Raw genomic sequence first — 18,047 nt, forward strand, 5'->3', positions numbered from 1 at the left:
CTTTTTCAGGATTCCCCGAAGATTAACTTGCAGGTTGAGTGGTGGTAAGGAAGCCAAATACAATGTTATCTTTCATTTCAAGAGGACTAGAATATAAAAGCAAGGATGTAATGATGCGGTTTGGTAAGGCTTAGTCAGAATGCATTTGGAATATTGTGAGCAGTGTTGGGTCCTAGATCTAAGAAAAGATATGCTGACATTAGATAGGCTCCAGGGGAAGTTTACAAGATAGGGTCAATGTACGATGAGCATTTGGTGGCCCAGGGCATGTACTCACTGGAGTTGCTGAAGAATGAGGGGGATTTCGTTGAAACCTACCAAATATTGAAAGGCCTAGAAAGAATGAACGTGGAGAGGTTGTTTATAATGAGTTTGTAGGGATGATTTTGGGGACAGGGATGTGGAGTAGTTAGAGGTCAGACCTCTGCCTTGCGCTCCGTGGTCCACGTTTAAGGTCATGCAACATGGACGGGTGATAAAAGACATTCACACTCCAGGCCTCCGCTCCGCACTGGATTGGAAGTATGGAAGTCAAAGCCTGGTGACTGAAGGCTGGATCAGCGGTGAAAAGGGTGAGTGGTGTCAACGTCTCTGAAGATCTATTCTGGACTCAACCTATTGATGCAATTTCAAAGAGGGCATGACAGAGACTAAATTTCATTAGGAAATCTGGAGGCTTGGTATGTCACCAAAGACTCTTGCAAATTTCTACAGATGTACCATGGGGAGCATTCTAACGGGTTGCATCACTGGCTTGTAAGGAGGGGCTACTGCACAGGGTCAGAAAAAGCTGCAGAAAGTTGTAAACTATGCCAGCTCCATCAAGGACACTGGCCTCCCCAGCATCGAGGACACCTTCAAAAGGTAATGCATCAAAAAGTTGCCATTGATCTTCAAGGACACACATTACCCAGGACATGCCCTTTTCTCATTGCTACCGTCATTGAGGAGGTACAGGAGCCTGAAGACACACACTCAACATTTCTGAAATAGCTCCTTCTCTTTCGCCACCAGATTTCTGAATGAACAATGAACTCATGAACACTATCTTGCTTTTATTTGGTTGTCTTTTTTCAATATTACTTAATTTTGTTTTATTATATGTACATTATAATTTATGGGTATTTTTATTATTTTTTTTGTAATATAATTTTTATTGAGTTTTCAAAAAGAATACATGAAAAGATAAAATCTACCCTCCCCCCTCCCCTTAACCCTCCCCCCCCCATATATAGTCCTACCTAAAAAGAAAGAAGAGAGAAAAAAAAAAGAGCCGCCTGGGTATTGGAAGGTTTCCACATGCTCCATGGGATTCAAAATAAATTTGATATAATTATTTGTTACTTTCCCCAAGGAACCAAGATCTTTATCGGAGCACTTAAATATGCCATCCTATCTTTTGTAAATAAGGGCGCCAAATATTCAAAAATGTTACATATTTATCTCTTAAATTATAAGTAATTTTTTCGAGTGGAATAGAACTAGCCATTTCATTATTCCAATGATTCATACTTAAACACGAATCAGATTTCCAAGTAACTGCTATAGTCTTCTTAGCTACTGCCAATGCAATTTTTATAAATTCTTTCTGATATTTATTCAATTTAAGTTTCAGCTTAATCCCTTCAATATCACCTAATAGAAATAATACAGGGTTATGTGGAAGTTGAGTTCCAGTAATTTGTTCCAATAAGACTCTTAAATTTATCCAAAAGGGTTGAATTTTAAAACAAGACCAAGTAGAATGTAAAAAAGTACCAATTTCTTGATTACACCGAAAGCATTTATCGGATAAATTTGAATTTAATCTATTTATTTTTTGTGGTGTAATATATAATTGGTGTAAAAAATTATATTGTACTAATCTAAGTCGAACATTTATTGTATTTGTCATACTGTCAAGACAGAGTCTTGACCAATTTGTTACATCAATATTAATATTCAGATCTGTTTCCCATTTTTGCTTTGACTTATGGGTTCCTTGTTTAATTGTCTGTTCTTGAATCAAATTATACATACAAGAAATAAATTTTTTAATTTTCCCTTTTTGAATTAAAATTTCAATTTCCTTAGGTTTTGGCAAGAACATTGTTTGACCCAGCTTACCTTTTAATTAAGCCCTTAATTGAAGGTAACAAAAGAAAGTATTATTTGATATTTTATATTTATCTTTTAATTGTTCAAATGACATCAATATACCTCGTTCATAACAATCTCCTATAAATTTAATCCCTTTTTGGTACCAATTATATAAAAGTTGATTGTCCATTGTAAAAGGAGTAAGTCTGTTTTGGAACGAAGGTCTCCTTGCTAATAGAGATTTCTGTGTTTCATTATCAACATTTATCTTATTCCATAGATCAATCAAATGTGTTAATATAGAAGATTCTTTCTTTTCCCGTATCCATTTAGATTCCCATTTATATATAACATCTTCAGGTCTATTTTCTCCTATCTTGTCTATTTCTATTTTAATCCATGCTGGTTTTCGATCATCGAAGAAAGATGCACTAAATCTAAGTTGATTTGCTTTATAATAGTTTTTAAAGTTTGGAAGTTGTAACCCTCCTAACCCAAATTTACATCTCAATTTTTCCAATGATATTCTTAACATTTTACCTTTCCAAAGAAATTTTCTCACACTTTTATTTAACTCTTGAAAAAATTTCTGTGGCAATTGTATTGGTAATGTTTGAAACAAATACTGTAATCTAGGAAATATATTCATTTTTACAACATTGACTCTACCTACTAATGTTATTGGTAGTATCATCCATTTGTCAAAATCTTCTTGAATTTTTTTCAATAGTGGTAAATAATTAAATTTATATAAATTCTTTACATCACTATCAAGTCTTATACCTAAATACTTTATACCATTTACCGGCCATCTAAATTGGGTTACTAATCGACATTGACTATAGTCTCCTTTAGTAAGAGGTAAAATTTCACTTTTATCCCAATGTATTTTGTAACCTGATACCTTCCCATATTCATCCAATCTAGAAGATAATTTATGTAACGAATGTTGTGGGTTTGTTAAATAGATCAAAACATCATCGGCAAAAAGATTAATTTTATATTCCTCCTGATTAACTGTAAAACCCATAATATCTGGATCAATTCTGATTAGTTCTGCTAATGGCTCTATCGCCAGTACAAATAAAGCAGGTGATAATGGACAACCTTGTCTAGTTGACCTTTTTAACTGGAATGGTGTTGAAATTTGAGAGTTTGTCACTACTTTAGCCTTAGGGTTAGAATTTAAAGTTTTAATCCAATTTGTAAAAGATGTTCCTAACCCATATTTTTCTAATACTTTAAATAAAAAATCCCATTCTAATCTATCAAATGCTTTTTCTGCATCCAAGGCTATTACTATACTCTTCTCGTCCCTTTTTTGTGCCAAATGAATTATATTGAGTAGCCGGGTTACATTATCTGCCAATTGTCTATTTTTAATAAATCCTGTTTGATCCATATGTATTAATTTTGGTAAATATTTAGATAATCTATTTGATAAAATTTTTGCTATTATTTTATAATCCGTATTCAATAAAGAAATAGGCCTGTATGATGTTGGTTTCATAGGATCTCTATCTTTTTTTGGCAATACTATTATAATCGCTGTTGTAAAAGATTCTGGGAGTTTATGTATTTTTTCTGCTTGACGTATTAGTTCCATAAAGAGAGGAAATAATAAATCTTTAAATTTTTTATAAAATTCAGGTGGAAAACCATCTTCTCCTGGAGATTTATTACTTTGGAGTGATCCTAAAGCTTCTTCAACTTCTTTTGGGTATTTTTATTATTGTGATGTATTGCCATGCACTGTTGCCGCAAAACAACAAATTTCATAACATATGCTAGCAATATTAAACTTGGTTCTGATTCTGATTTTGGAGGCCTGTTCTGGATTGAGTGTGGGTAGGTGGAAGGGAGGAAAAGGGTTTGTTTTTTTGCTTGATATGTTCTGCTTTTTTGGGTTCTATCTTCTGCCAATGCTTTTGGGCTGCCCTCAGGACATCCCTTGGTTGTGTTGGTTGTTGATGCATATGCCATGTTTCACTCAATTGTATCAATGTATATATGATAAATGAGACTGAATATTTAATCTGAATGGTGGGAAAATCTAGGCAGAGGGCACAGCCTCAGAATACAAGAGCCTCCCTTTAGAACAGAGATAAAGAGGAATTTATTTAACTCGAGGGTGGTGAATCTGTGGAAGTCATTGCCACCGACGTCTGTGCTGGCTAAGTCATTGTGTATGTTTAAAGCGGAAGTTGATAGAATCTTGATTAGTTAGAGCATGAAAGGTTACGGTGAGAATGGGATAGCGACAGAATATAAATCAGCCAAGATTGAATGGTGTAGCAGACATGATGCGCTAAATGGCCTAATTTTTTTTCCATGTGTGATAGTTCATAATTCTGATGCAATTGTGAATTGTCATTCTCATCAGATCATCCAAAGTTCTTCCATCTACTATGATTCTTGCTCTCCCAGGTCAACCTTAACTTCCTAATAAGTAGAGCCTCAAGTTTGAAATTCTCACTCTTGTATACAAATCTTCTATATTTTTGCCTTCCTTGCCTCAGGATTAACAATCCTCAAATATATCTGCAGTCTTCCAATTATTGGCCCCGTCAATATTACCATATTTATTTGCTGCCCCATTGGTGACTTTGCTTTCTGCTGTGGAATTCCCTTCTTAGACTCTCTGATTTTTAATCTTTTTCTTCTTTTAAAATATTTCCTAAAATTCTCCTTCTCTGACCATGCCTTTCGTAATTTTCCCTTATATTCCTAAGTGGTTGAACATCTGATAGAAAATTTGATGACATACCATACAATACCTTACCATACTAAAGTCACAATATAGATACCAATCTTAATTTATTTATTTATAGCATTTTAATGTTTTCTGCCCATTATTTCACTGATTCTCATTAACCCAATAAATAATTATCAGTTTTCATTAATGTTATAATCTTCACTTGAAACTTTGCTGTCTATTTAAGAATATTTTAAATAGAACCAAATTCTATGTTTAGATAGAACCACTTGCAATACCAGAACTTAACAAAACATTGAGACATAATAATTGAAGCAAAAAGCTACAGAAGCTGGAAAAACTGAAAATGCTGGAGGCCCTCAGTGGGGAAACAGCATCAGTGAGGAGAGAAACTGAGTTAAGTTTGTGTTGAAGTCCCTTCATCAGAACTGGAAAAAGGGGTAAACAAGGGTCGGTTTGATTTCAGAGTGGGGTGGTGGAAGGAGAAAACAAAGGACACGTCTGTGGTAGGATATGGACTGTAGTTGTCAATGTAACCAAAAAAGTACAGTAGAGTCTGTTCCCCTAACTACTGGGTCTCCTGTCACTACAGCTGTTTTTGATACTACCATTCTGTACTGTGGATCAGAGCCTGTTGCGCCACACATCTGGCTGCTGATGCTGCTCTTCAAAAGCTTGTTTCTCACCCCAACAGTATCCAAGATATTATACTTTTCACAGAGGGAAATGACTAAAAGGGGAATCTTGCACTTTTTTGTTTATTTTGAGATACAGCATGCTAACAGGCTCTTCCGGCCCAACAAGCCCAGATCACCCAGTTACACCCGTGTGACCACTTAACCTACTAACCGGGCTGGACTTATTTCCGGGCATAATTTACATATTGCTATTTAACTATTTATGGTTTTATTACTATTTATTATTTATGGATCAACTGTAATGAAAATCCAATTTCCCCCAGGATCAATAAAGTATGACTATGACTATGACTATGACTACTATAACCGGTATGTCTTTGCGATGTGGGAGAAAACCTGAGCACCCAGAGGAAACCCCTGGCGGTTATGGGGAGAAAATACAAATTCCTTACAGACAACGGCAAAAGAGTTTTTGCCACTGTAATAGCTTTATGCTGACCACTGTGCTTCTGTGCAACCCATGTCTTTGGTGTAACCACCTAACTAAAGTTCCTGTCTTGCCTTGCTCTCAGCATCACAGATACTTCTGATAGAGCCCCAACTGCAGCTCCAGCCACTCGATACAGTCAGGCACGGATGCCAGAAAATTTTCTAATCTCTCAGATTCAGCAGATGACAGAGGAAAGTTAAACAGTGCTCCCATGTCACTGCTTGGTGTTCTCACCGAAACTTTGCCATTTACACCTCCAGCATGACCCTGACCTCACAGCAGAAACTTGGTATATAGCTGTCCTATTTTCCCATTGTCATGCCAGTGACTTAGGGAAAAAGAATGTAGTTGAAGAAGTTGTTCACTCTAAGTGATGGCAGGGGACTAGCCAGGCTTCTGTTCAAGGAAGAAGTGAAGGATTGTTAGTCCTGGGTGGAGCTATGAAGGGATTTGATACTTATTGTTTGCAATAGGGAAAGAGGAAATTATCTATTATAGTGGAAAGCATCAAAGGTGTCATGGATAAGTGGAAAGGGACTACACAAGTGAGAAAGTATAGTTAAGGTAAGAGAAGTAAATTTTATTGGGCAAGAACTGGCCAATGGGGGAATGGGTCTGGGATTGAAAGGATGGGATTTTCATATTGATGCTCTCCCAAGAATATAATCATTAATTGGGGAAAAAACTTGAGGGGGTCATGGTACATTGGAAGATAAGAGGAGGTGACATTCAGCCTCTGTGAAGTCACAGACTGTTCACCAATCCCTTGAATAGCTGGTTGGTCGATAATGGTCCTTAGTGAGCAGAGTGCTGCAAATTTTGGGTGGGGTAGGTTTGAGCAAGAGTGATGTGAAAACCTGGGAAGGTTAATGTTATGTCAGAGGTTGCAAGTGTGATCCATTTGCAAATCTGAAGATTGAAGGGGCAAAGGAATGGGAACAGACTGAAGTTGTGGAAAGTAAGTTCAGAACCTGGAACAAAGCTTAGAATTCATTTAGAAAGAAACATAGGGTGACAAAGTTGAGGATCTCAGGTGAGGACTGATTGTTCAGAATCAGAGAGGGAAAGAGCAGGAGGAACAGTGAAAGTATAAAAAGAGTTGGACCAGTAAAGGGATAAGGTCAAAATACAGTGAAGAGCGTTTGTGGAACTCACAAGCTTTTGAAATTTCAGATCTTTGTTATCTGAAAGAAGGGAGATAAACTTATTGTTGAAATACTAAATCTGGCAAAGAATGAAATGAAACTCTGGACTATGATGGTTACGACGTAGAGTAATTCAGTGCTGTTGTACATGGGGGGGCGGGGGGGTCAGGAGAATGTATGTCCCAACATCTGACATTAAGGTGCGTCTTAGATGTAGGATAGAGAAGCATTGATTAGAAAAAATACTGAATTAAAGCATCCCTATGATTATCGGTGGATCCAAACTGTGCAAGTTCACACAGCGCCAGATATGTTTGTAAGAAAAGCGATGTGGCTGTAGAAGTGAGTTTCTTTCCCACATTCTATTTGACCTACTTTGTACTTCCAACATTTTCTGTTTACAAGATATTTCTGATTAAATAATTAGCAGACTTGATTTATCTAACTCACATATGTATTTTACCCTTTATATGTTGCAAAGCCAACACTTTCAATTTATTCCTTCCAAATTGCAACCCTCAACATCATGGGCTTCACTAGAATCACACTTTTTGAGTCACTATTGATTGGCCCTGTGCAATTTAACAATAGAACTTGTGCATTTTTTCAGTTGTCTTTACTCAGGACCTCTACCTACTTCCACTCAGCAGGAAGTCCATCCCCAGTTGCTTAACTAAGTAACCAGTCTAGACGAAGGGTCTTGACCTAAACCATTGATTCTCATTTCCCTCTACAAATATTACCCTTTGCACCAAGTTCCTCCAGCATTTTGTGTGTTGCACCAGATTTCAACATTTGCAGGGTCTCCTAGGGGCTATAAAAGTTTCTTTTCATTTTCATTGGTCAAGTATGTGGACGTGATCGAAAACAAAGGGATGAATGCCATTGAAAACAAAGTTATGCTTTAACAAGGTTAAGCTAATATAGTTTGTACCTGAAGTAATCACTTTTCATGTTTTCTGGGAAGGTGACATGAAAATGGGTAAATCTCTGAATACTGAAATTCTATACAGACATTTAGATAATCTATTTGAGCAAGTATATAATTTTCCAAATTTTTAAAATGTTTGTCCTCAATTACATAAAAAGTTGCTACACTGTTCTTCACCTGCATTTCACAATGCTTCTCAATTGAAAGTGCATGATGTAATGCCACACAAATATCTGTTGGTCTAAACAGTTACTTTCTGTGTGGTTTTAACTATTTGTTTGAAAATGTTACTCCAACCTGTTATCACAGAGCTCCTCCTTAAAATGACTAATGGCTCCTACGTCTCTACAAACTACTTCCACACATGACTTGCGATTTTAATGAGTGATGGCCGGAACTTATCTAGCACTTGTTGAACTCAAGTATCCTAGCCCATAGCTGCTGATGTACAGTGCCAGACCTGTGCAAATTATGGGGTGTGTGAATGACAAATTGTCAATATGCTCACAGAGGTATTTATTTTGGTGGTTCACCTCCAGGCTGCATGACTGTTTGCTATGGTGGGGGTGGGGGTTTACCTCACAGGATTGAAGTAAACTGCAGAGATTTCTAAACTTAATCAGCTCCATCATGAGCACTATCCTCTGTAGTGTCCAGGACATGTTCAAGGAGCAATGCCTCAAAAAAAGACATCTATCACTAAGGTTGCCCATCACCCACGTCATGCCTTACTCTCATTGCTACCGTCAGGAAGGAGGTACGGAAGTATAAAGGCACAAACTGAACAATTTCAGAATAGCTTCTTCTCTGCCATCCCATGTATGAATGAACTTTGAACCCATGAACACTACCTCAGTACCTTTTTATTTCTATTTTTGCACTACTTATACATACTTACTGTAATTCACAGGTTTTTTTCTATTACTACCTGTTGCATTGTATTGTTGCCACCAAGTCAACAAATTTCATGACATATACCAGTGATCTTAAACCTGATTCTGATTCTGATTTGGAGAAGTGTGATTGAAAGGGATTGGAGAATCAGAATCAGGTTTATTATCACCAGCATGTGACGTGAAATTTGATAACTTAGTAGCACGAATTCAAAAGCAACACATAATATAGAAGAGAAAAAATTTTTTAAAAAAATTAATAATAAATAAATAAATCTTTTTGGGTATACTTTATACAGTATATGTTTATTGAATAGATTAAAAATCATGCAAAAAGCAGAAATACTATATATTTTTTAAAAAGTGAGGTAGTGTCCAAGGGTTCAATGTCTATTTAGGAATCGGATGGCAGGGGGGAAGAAGTTGTTCCTGAATTGCTGAGTGTGTGCCTTCAGGCTTCTGTACCTCCTACCTGATTGTAACAGTGAAAAAAGGGCATGCCCTGGGTGCTGGAGGTCCTTAATAATGGACACTGCCTTTCTGAGACATCGCTCCTTGAAGATGTCCTGGTACTTTGTAGGATAGTACCCAAGATGGAGCTGACTAAATCTACAACACTCTGCAGCTTCTTTCGGTCCTGTGCAGTAGCTCCTTCCCCCCATACCAAACAGTGATGCAGCCTGTCAGAATGCTCTCCATGGTACATCTATAGAAATTTTTGAGTGTATTTGTTGACATACCAAATCTCTTCAAACTCCTAATAAAGTATAGCCACTGTCTTGCTTTCTTTATAACTACATCCAGTATGTTGAGATCAGGTTAGATCCTCAGAGATCTTGACACCCAGGAACTTGAAACTGCTCACTCTCTCCACTTCTGATCCCTCTATGAGAATTGGTATGTATTCCTTCATCTTACCCTTCCTGAAATCCACCATCAGCTCTTTTGTCTTACTGACATTGAGTGCCAGGTTGTTACTGCGGCACCACTCCACTAGTTGGCATATCTCACTCCTGTACACCCTCTCGTCACCACCCGAGATTCTACCAACAATGGTTGTATAGTCAGCAAACTTATAGAATGGGTGATTCTGGCTATCCCTTTTGAAGTTTGCCATCTATTGCTTATTTTTACATAACCCAACAAAAGGCCATAGTGTAAGGTCCATGTCCAATATCCTGGGAAACTCATAAATGTGCCTAATGAAAGCTAGAAAACAAAGTGATTCCAGTGTTTAGATAATGATGACCAAAGAAATAGCAAAATAGCAAAATCATTTCAGAGTGCATATAAAATTTAATTCCCTCTTAACTTAATTCTCAAGTTACATTGAAATTTTTTTATTGCATCTATAACATCACTGTGACCTATTTGTGCCGATGGCCAGAATTAAAATGAGCTGTTAAAGCTGCTATTAGTTGCATATTGCTGCTGATGTATGTATTCTGTTAGTTTCTGTATGCTGTAATTGATTTTGTGATGGATAGGGCTTTTTACCCCCGAGAACTGATCTATTATGGTTTAAGTAATTTGTGAAATGCTGTTTATACAGTATTGACACTTAGTTTTAATGTTGCTGAGGTGTGTTGTATATGGAATTTTCTTCCAGAGGTGATTTACTATTGTGCAAAACCATGTGCCATGACTGAATGATCCTTTCTTCACTTGCAAGTTAAATCAGCGGTTCTGGATTTTTACAGGGAATGGGTTCCTTAGGAACCACATTGCCACAAGAATTGAGGATATCTGGATTTCAGTGGCATGTCAATGAACTTGAAGGGAAGATGTGTCTTTCTGTCTCTCACAGAAACTATCTATCTCTATCGCACGTGCGCGCACACACACCCACACGAACTTTCCCCCTCACTCACTCACAGAATATCTCTCTCATTCACAGAATCCCTCACTCTCCCTCTCTCTCACACACCCTCTCCCCAGCTTGAGCCCCTCGTATGTGGGTGCAGTGGTGCTAGAAAGTTAGTGAACCCTGTACAATTTTTCTCTATTTCTGCATAAACATAACCTAAAATTTGATTTGATCTTCATGTCCTAAAACTAGATCAAGAGATCCCAATTAAATAAATAACATATAAAACATTATACTTGTTCATTTATTTATTGGAAAAATATGATCCAATATTACATGTATTTGTTGGAAAAAGTATGTGAACCTTTGCTTTCAGTAACTGGTGTGACCCCCCTTGTACAGCAATAACTTCAACCAAACCTTTCCGGTAACTGTTGATCAGTTCTGCTCATCGGCTTGGAGGAATTTTTGGCCATTCCTCCTTACAAAACTGCTTCAACTCTGGGATGTTGGTGGGCTTCCTTGCAAGAACTGCTTACTTCAGGTCCTTCCACAACACTTCTATAGGATTAAGGTCAGAACTTTGACTCGGCCATTCCAAAATATGAATTTTCTTTTTTTTTTAAACCATTCTGTTGTTGATTTACTCTTGTCTTTTGGATCATTGTCTTGTTGCATTATCCAACTTCTATTAAGCCTCAGGTGATGGACTGCTACCCTGACATACTCCTGTAAAGTGTCTAGATCCAATTTTGAATTCATTGTTCTCTCAATAATTCCAAGCTCTCCAAGTTCTGAGGCAGCAAAGCAGCCCCAAACCATGACACTCCTTCCACCATGCTTCACAGTTGGGATGAAGTTTTGGTGTTAGTGTGAAGTGCCCTTTTTCTTCCAAACATATCAATGTGTATTTCTGTCAAAAAGTTCAACTTTTGTCTCATCTGCCCACAGATCATTGTCCCAGAAGCATTGTTGAACATCCAGGTGGTCTTTCGCAAACTTGAGACATGCGGCAATTTTTTTTTGGAGGGCAGTGTTTTCCTCCATGGTGTCCTTTCATGAACACCATTGCTGTTCAGTACTTTTCTTATAGTGGACACATGAACAGAGACCTTAGCAAGCTCTAGAGATTTCTGCAGGTCTATTGCCATTTACTCTTGGGTTCTTTTTCATTTCTTTCAGGATTGCACGTTTTGCTCTTGGTGTGATCTTTGCAGGATGCCCATCCCTAGGGAGAGTAGCAACTGTACTGAGTTTCCTCCATTTGTAGACAATTTCTCTTACTGTGGACTGATGAATACTCCGGTCTTTAGAAATGCTTTTGTAGCATTTTTCAGCTTCATGCATCTCTACAATTCTTCCAAGGTCCTCTGAAAGTTGTTTTGATCAAAGCATGGTGCACGTAAATAGATCTTTCTTGAGAAGAGCAGGCTTGTCAGTAACCTGACTTTGTGTGTCTTTTTTATAGGACAGGGCAGCTCTGCAACCCACACCTCCAATCTCATCTTATTGATTGCAACACCTGACTCCAAATAACTCCGGAGGTTCACATACATTTTCCAACAAATACATGTATTATTGGATCATTTTTCTCAATAAAAAATGAACAAATATAATGTTCTTGTGTCGTTTATTTAATTGAGTTCACTTTATCTAGTTTTAGGACTATTGTGAAGATCTGATCACATTTTAGGTCATATTTATGCAGAAGTAGGGAAAATTTTACAGGGTTCACAAACTTTTGAATACCACTGCACGAGGTGGAATCTAGGGAAGTCAATAGAATGAATGGAGAACTGAATTATCATAGAAGACATTCTGCTCTATGTGGATGCATTGTGGTTTGGCACAGAAACCAGCCATCCCTTCATGGACTCTGTTTATGCTTCTTGCTCCCTCAGTAAAGCAGCCAGCATAATCAAAGACCCCTCCCACCCTGGGCATTGTCTCTTCTTCCCTCTCCCATAGGGAAGAACATACAGAAGCCTGAAAGCAGATTCACCATGCTCAAGGACAGCTTCTACCCTGCTATTATAAGACTGTTGAATAGTTCCTACTACGGCAAGATGGACTCTTGACCTCACAATCCACCTCATTATGCGCCTGCACCTAATTGCCTATCTGCGCTGCACTTTATTGGTAGTTGTCCCAGTTTATTTTGCATTCTGTTATTGTTTTAATGGGTTCTATCAATACACAATGTAATGATTTGATCTGTATGAACAGTGTGCAAAGAAGCTTTTCACTTTTTATGCAATACGTATGTGATAATAAAAATCAATTCCATCTCCTCTAGGTGTAGGATTAGTGTAAATGGGTCATTGATAGTTGGTGAAGGGCTTAATTCTGGCAAGGATGAGAACAGCAGACACGTGGGAACATCACTATTCTCTGAGTCACACGTCATCTCATTGTCGCCGGGTTTAAATGTCTATCAGCACAGTGGGAGTTCCAGAAAGAATGCTGTTATTCAACAAGGTGGCTCACCATCACCTTCTCAAATGTTATCAGGGAGAGAGAGAGTAAATGCTGGCCTCAGTGATGCTCTAATGCTGAAAATAAATTTAAAAATAAATTGGTACACATGAGATTGTGCAGATGTTGGAAATCCTGCCCAGCACGTGTAACTCAGCAGGCCAAGGCAGCATCTTTGGAGGGAAATGAACAATCTATGTTTTGGGCTGAGACCCTTCATCAGGACTGATGTAGTACCAGTGGTGATAGTGAGCAAAGATTATGGGCTCACATCCCTCTTCAAGCAGAACTTAAACACCAGTGATTATGCAGATGCTGGCAATCTTGAGCAACACATATAATGCTAGGGATACACCGCAAGTCAGGCAGCATCTGTGGAAATGAATAAACAGTTGATGTTTCAGGTTGAGGCCCTTCATCAGGACCCAGTGAAGGTTTCTTGGGTTGAAATATCAGTTGTTTATTCCCAAATAGAAATTGGCTGGAACAGTATTCAACAATTGGATTGAATGTTTTCGTTGTTAGAAGAACTGAACAGTACAGCAGAGTCTGATTTCCATCCAGTGACCGGGTGGCAGATGAAGGGAAATCAAGCTACGACACCCACACTTGAATAGACTACTAGAGTGCAGCATCTGGGAAGAATGGTTACTTGAGCAAAAAACAAGATAAATACCAGTACCCTTGGAGCTACTTGGCAGCTTTAGCCAGTGCACTGAAGAAAACATATTGCCTTTATTTTATAAAAGACATATATCTCCATAAGCAATATCAATGTTCAGCAGGCAATAGATCAGATCACTGGGAACCCGTCACAGAAGACTTAGGAAAGATTTACAAAATTGAAAAATCAGCTCAACAGAAGCAAAAAAGTACTGAGCTGTTAAGTTGCAGCCCTTCCAAAAAAAAAATGCCCTGTATAAGAACATCATTCACAGTTAACCAATCTAACAATGACACCAACTCCTTGTCAAGGTTGGCTATTGAATCTAGTAAGTGATAAATGAATGTTTGCTGCGTTATGAAAGTCAAGCATAAATATTATTGCAATCTTTCTAAAACCTCCTTAAATATCCATGCCAATAAGATGTGAAACATAAGATATCCCACACAAAAAAAATGTGCAACTCAATACATTATGCTCAAGCTAAACAAATAGAGTAGGTCCTTAGGTCCATCTTGCCCTAGCTACATAAGAGTGCAGAATCTAAAGACACATGCATACCTAGTATAGATTATATTAGTTTAGTGAATGGAGCCTTCACTACAGGGACAAGATTAAAAGGGACATTTTGACCCATAAATCCAACCTGGAAGTGATGGGATGCATTAGAGAGGAGGACTAGGTAGTGACCGTATTAATTGTTTATCCCCAGGTCACATAAACCTTTGACCCTTGGAGCAAAATGGCGACGGCCTTTGTAACACCACTTAAGCGAAGGTTAAATGTTATTTTCTTTTCTGCCATTCCATCAGATTAGTGTGCTCCAGCACTTATGGGATGGCTAAGGTCTTTACAATATAGGAAACTTGTTTTAAAAGTCTCCATGCAATTTCATGACTCTTATCAGTGAGAAAAAAAAATGCAGCTGTCATCTCAATTTCCTTGCTTGCTGTTGATGCTATAATTCATATCAGACACCACTAACATAATTCACTGATATTCCTTTTCTCGCACGAGCCAACTTACTAACCTCATGTTCTCTAAAATAATGTACAGAATGGACCACTGTTCTGTTCCTTCATTTGGCATTTTATTTAACTCAGATGGACTCTTTAACTAAAATGGATTAAAATAATCAGATTTATCACATTCTGACAGCATGTCTAGATGCTTACCAGCCAGATGATTTTTATAACTAAGTTTACCAGCCATGTCTGGAGACTGTCTTTGCTGGAACATAGATTCAACATTGCTTTGTTCTAACCTTGGCTCCATCCCGATAACTTTTTGCTGTTCCTTCTGCTCAGTAAATAAGAAGAGAGATGAGCATTCAATTATCCCTTTAATTTACTAATGGAACTAAAAGTAAAATGAATAGCATAGCAGTATAGTGGTTAGCACAATGCTTTACAGTACAAGCAACCTGGGTTCAATTCCCACCGCTGCCTGTAAGGAGTTTGTACACTCTCCTCGTGACCGCATGGGTTTCCTCCGGGTGCTCTGGTTTCCTCCCACGTTCCAAAGACAAATTGGTTGATAGGTTAATTGGTCTGTGTAAATTGCCTTGTGATTAGGCTGGGGTTAAATCAGGGGTTGCTGGATGGTGTGGCTCGAAGGGTCAGAAGGGTTTATTCCGCACTGTATCTCAATAATTTTTTTTATATTTCGGGCAGTCACGTTGATACTTTTTTTTATCTTTAGCTGATCTAGGTTAGAAGTGTGCAACTAAATGCCTTTCCACAACTTTGAGCCTTTCCACCACCATCAAGATACTTTATAGCTAATTATGTCCTTTTAAAGTGTCATTACCATTGTAAACATGTAGCCAATTTCCATAAGCAAATGATGGTCTCAATCTGTTTCAGCAATGCTGAAGGGCAGAAAAATGTTGGCCAAGACAGAATTAGAATCAGATAAGTTCCTTTTTTGAGTATTGGACTGTACTGCAATTTTCAGCTGTTTTGCGGCAACACTACAGGGCAAGACATAAAAAATTACTTTTAAATTATAATAAGAAATGTTAAAAATTAATAGTGCAAAGAGAGAACAAAATAGTGAGGCTTTCCTGAAATCTGATGGTGGAGGGGAAGAAGTTTTTCCTAAAATGTTAAGCATGTGCCTTTAGGTTACAGTACCTTCTCCATGATGGTAGTAATGAAAAGAGAGCATGCCCTGGATGGTGAGGGTCTTTCCAGATGGATGCCACCTTCTTGAGGAATCACCTTTTGAAGAAGGTGGGGAAGCTAGTGCCCGTGATGAAGTTGGCAGCATTTTCCAATTCCGTGCATTGACATCTCCGTACCAGATGGTGATGCAACCAATCAGAATGTTCTCCACAGCACATCTGTGGAAATTTGCTAGAGTCTTTGGTCACATACCAAATCTCCTCAGACTCTTAATGCAATATAGCTGCTGGTGTGCTTTTTTTTTTGTAATTGTATCAATATGTTGGGCCCAGGATAGGTCTTCAGAGTTGATGACACCCAAGAACTTGAAACTGCTCATACTTAATACGGCTGATCCCTTGGTGAGTGACGGTGTGTGTTTTCCCTACTTCCCTTTCCTGAAGTCCACAATCAATTCCTTGGTCTCATTGATATTGAGTCCGAAGTTGTTGTGAGACCACTCGACCACCGAATTTACCTAATTGCTATTCACCGCCTTGTCACCATCTGAGATTTTGCCAAGACATTTGTGTCATTGGCAAATTTATAGGTGGTGTTTGAGCTGTGCCTAGCCACACGGTCATCAGTGTAGTGAGTAGTACAGCGGGCTAAGCATGCATCCTTGAGGTGTGCCTGTGTTGATTATCCATGAGGAGGAGATATTATTTCAAATCTGCACTGACTGTGGTCTCCCAATGAGGAAGTCAAGCATCCAGTTGCAAAGGGAAGTACAGAGATTCAGATTTTGAAGCTTGTTTTTTGAATTGAATTGAATTGACTTGATTACTTACATCCTTCATATACATGAGAAGTAAAAATCTTTATGTTACGTCTCCATCTAAATGTGCAATTATAGTCATTTGTAATAAATAGTATGTACAACAGGATTGTCAATATAACAGAAATACAGTTGTGTCAGCATGAATTAAGCAGTCTGATGGCCTGGTGGAAGAAGCTGTCCTGGAGCCTGTTGGTCCTGGCTTTTATGCTGCAGTACCATTTCCCGGATGGTAGCAGCTGGAACAGTTTGTGACTGGGATGACAATCGGGTCCTTTTTACACAGCTGTCTTTGTAAATGTCCTGAATCATGGGAAGTTCACATCTACAGATGCGCTGGCACCACTCTCTGCAGAGTCCTGCGATTGAGGGAAGTACAGTTCCCATACCAGGCAGTGATGCAGCCAGTCAGGATGCTTGCAATTGTGTTCCTATAGAAAGTTCTTAGGATTTGGGTGCCTACACCAAACTTCTTCAACCGTCTGAAGTGAAAGAGGTGCTGTTGTACCTTTTTCACCACACAGCCAGTATGTACAGACCACGTGAGATCCTCGGTGAGGTTTATGCTGAGGAACTTAAAGCAGTTCACCCTCTCAACCCCAGATCAGTTGGTGTCAATAGGGACTAGCCTGTCTCCATTCCTCCTGTAGTCCACAACCAGCTCTTTTGTTTTTGCAACATTGAGGGAGAAGTTGTTTTCTTGACACCACTGTATCAGGGTGATGACTTCCTCTCTGTAGGCTGCCTCATTATTAGTTGAGATTAGGCCAATCAGTGTAGTGTCGTCAGCAAATTTGATTAGTACTTGAGAGTATGAGAGTGTTAAGCACTGAGCTGTAACCAATAAACAGCAGGTACTGCTGTTGTCCATGTGGGCCAAGGCTGAGTGGAGAGCCAGTGAGACTGCATCCACTGTAGACCTGTTGTGGCAGTTGGCAATTCCACCAGCGCCAGGTCCTTACTCAAGAAGAAGTTAAATCTAGCCATGACAAAACTCCAAAGCACAAAGTTTGATGTGAGTGCTACAGGGCACTAGTCATTGAGACAACTCACCCTGCTCTTCTTGGGCATCGGTATGGTTGATGCACTTTTGAAGCAGTTGGGAACCCGTGAATGCAGCAGAGATTGAAGATGTACTTGAACAGTCCAGCCGTTTGCTTAGCAAAGGTTCTCAGTCCCCTACCAGGTACAGGGCCTGATGTCTTGCAAGGGTTCATGCTCTTGAAAGATGTCCTGATGTCGGACTCTCAGACAGAGATCACAGGG

General features: G+C 38.6%; 1 protein-coding gene across 16 annotated transcripts in view; it reads left to right on the forward strand.

Annotated features, from left to right (window-relative positions):
- sema6dl (sema domain, transmembrane domain (TM), and cytoplasmic domain, (semaphorin) 6D, like) overlaps positions 1–18,047 on the forward strand; it is a 357,548-nt gene that overhangs the window by 169,295 nt on the left and 170,206 nt on the right. For 2 of the 16 annotated variants that reach the window (XM_063066004.1, XM_063066003.1), the window contains one exon: positions 498–864. The exons of the other annotated variants lie outside the window; for them this stretch is intronic. In XM_063066004.1, the coding sequence (XP_062922074.1) occupies positions 810–864 (55 nt within the window). In that variant the 5' untranslated portion in view covers positions 498–809. The remainder of the gene's footprint in view (positions 1–497; positions 865–18,047) is intronic. 16 annotated transcript variants of the gene reach the window in all.

Source organism: Mobula hypostoma, chromosome 13 (assembly GCF_963921235.1).
Source record: "Mobula hypostoma chromosome 13, sMobHyp1.1, whole genome shotgun sequence".
NCBI lineage: Eukaryota > Metazoa > Chordata > Chondrichthyes > Myliobatiformes > Myliobatidae > Mobula > Mobula hypostoma.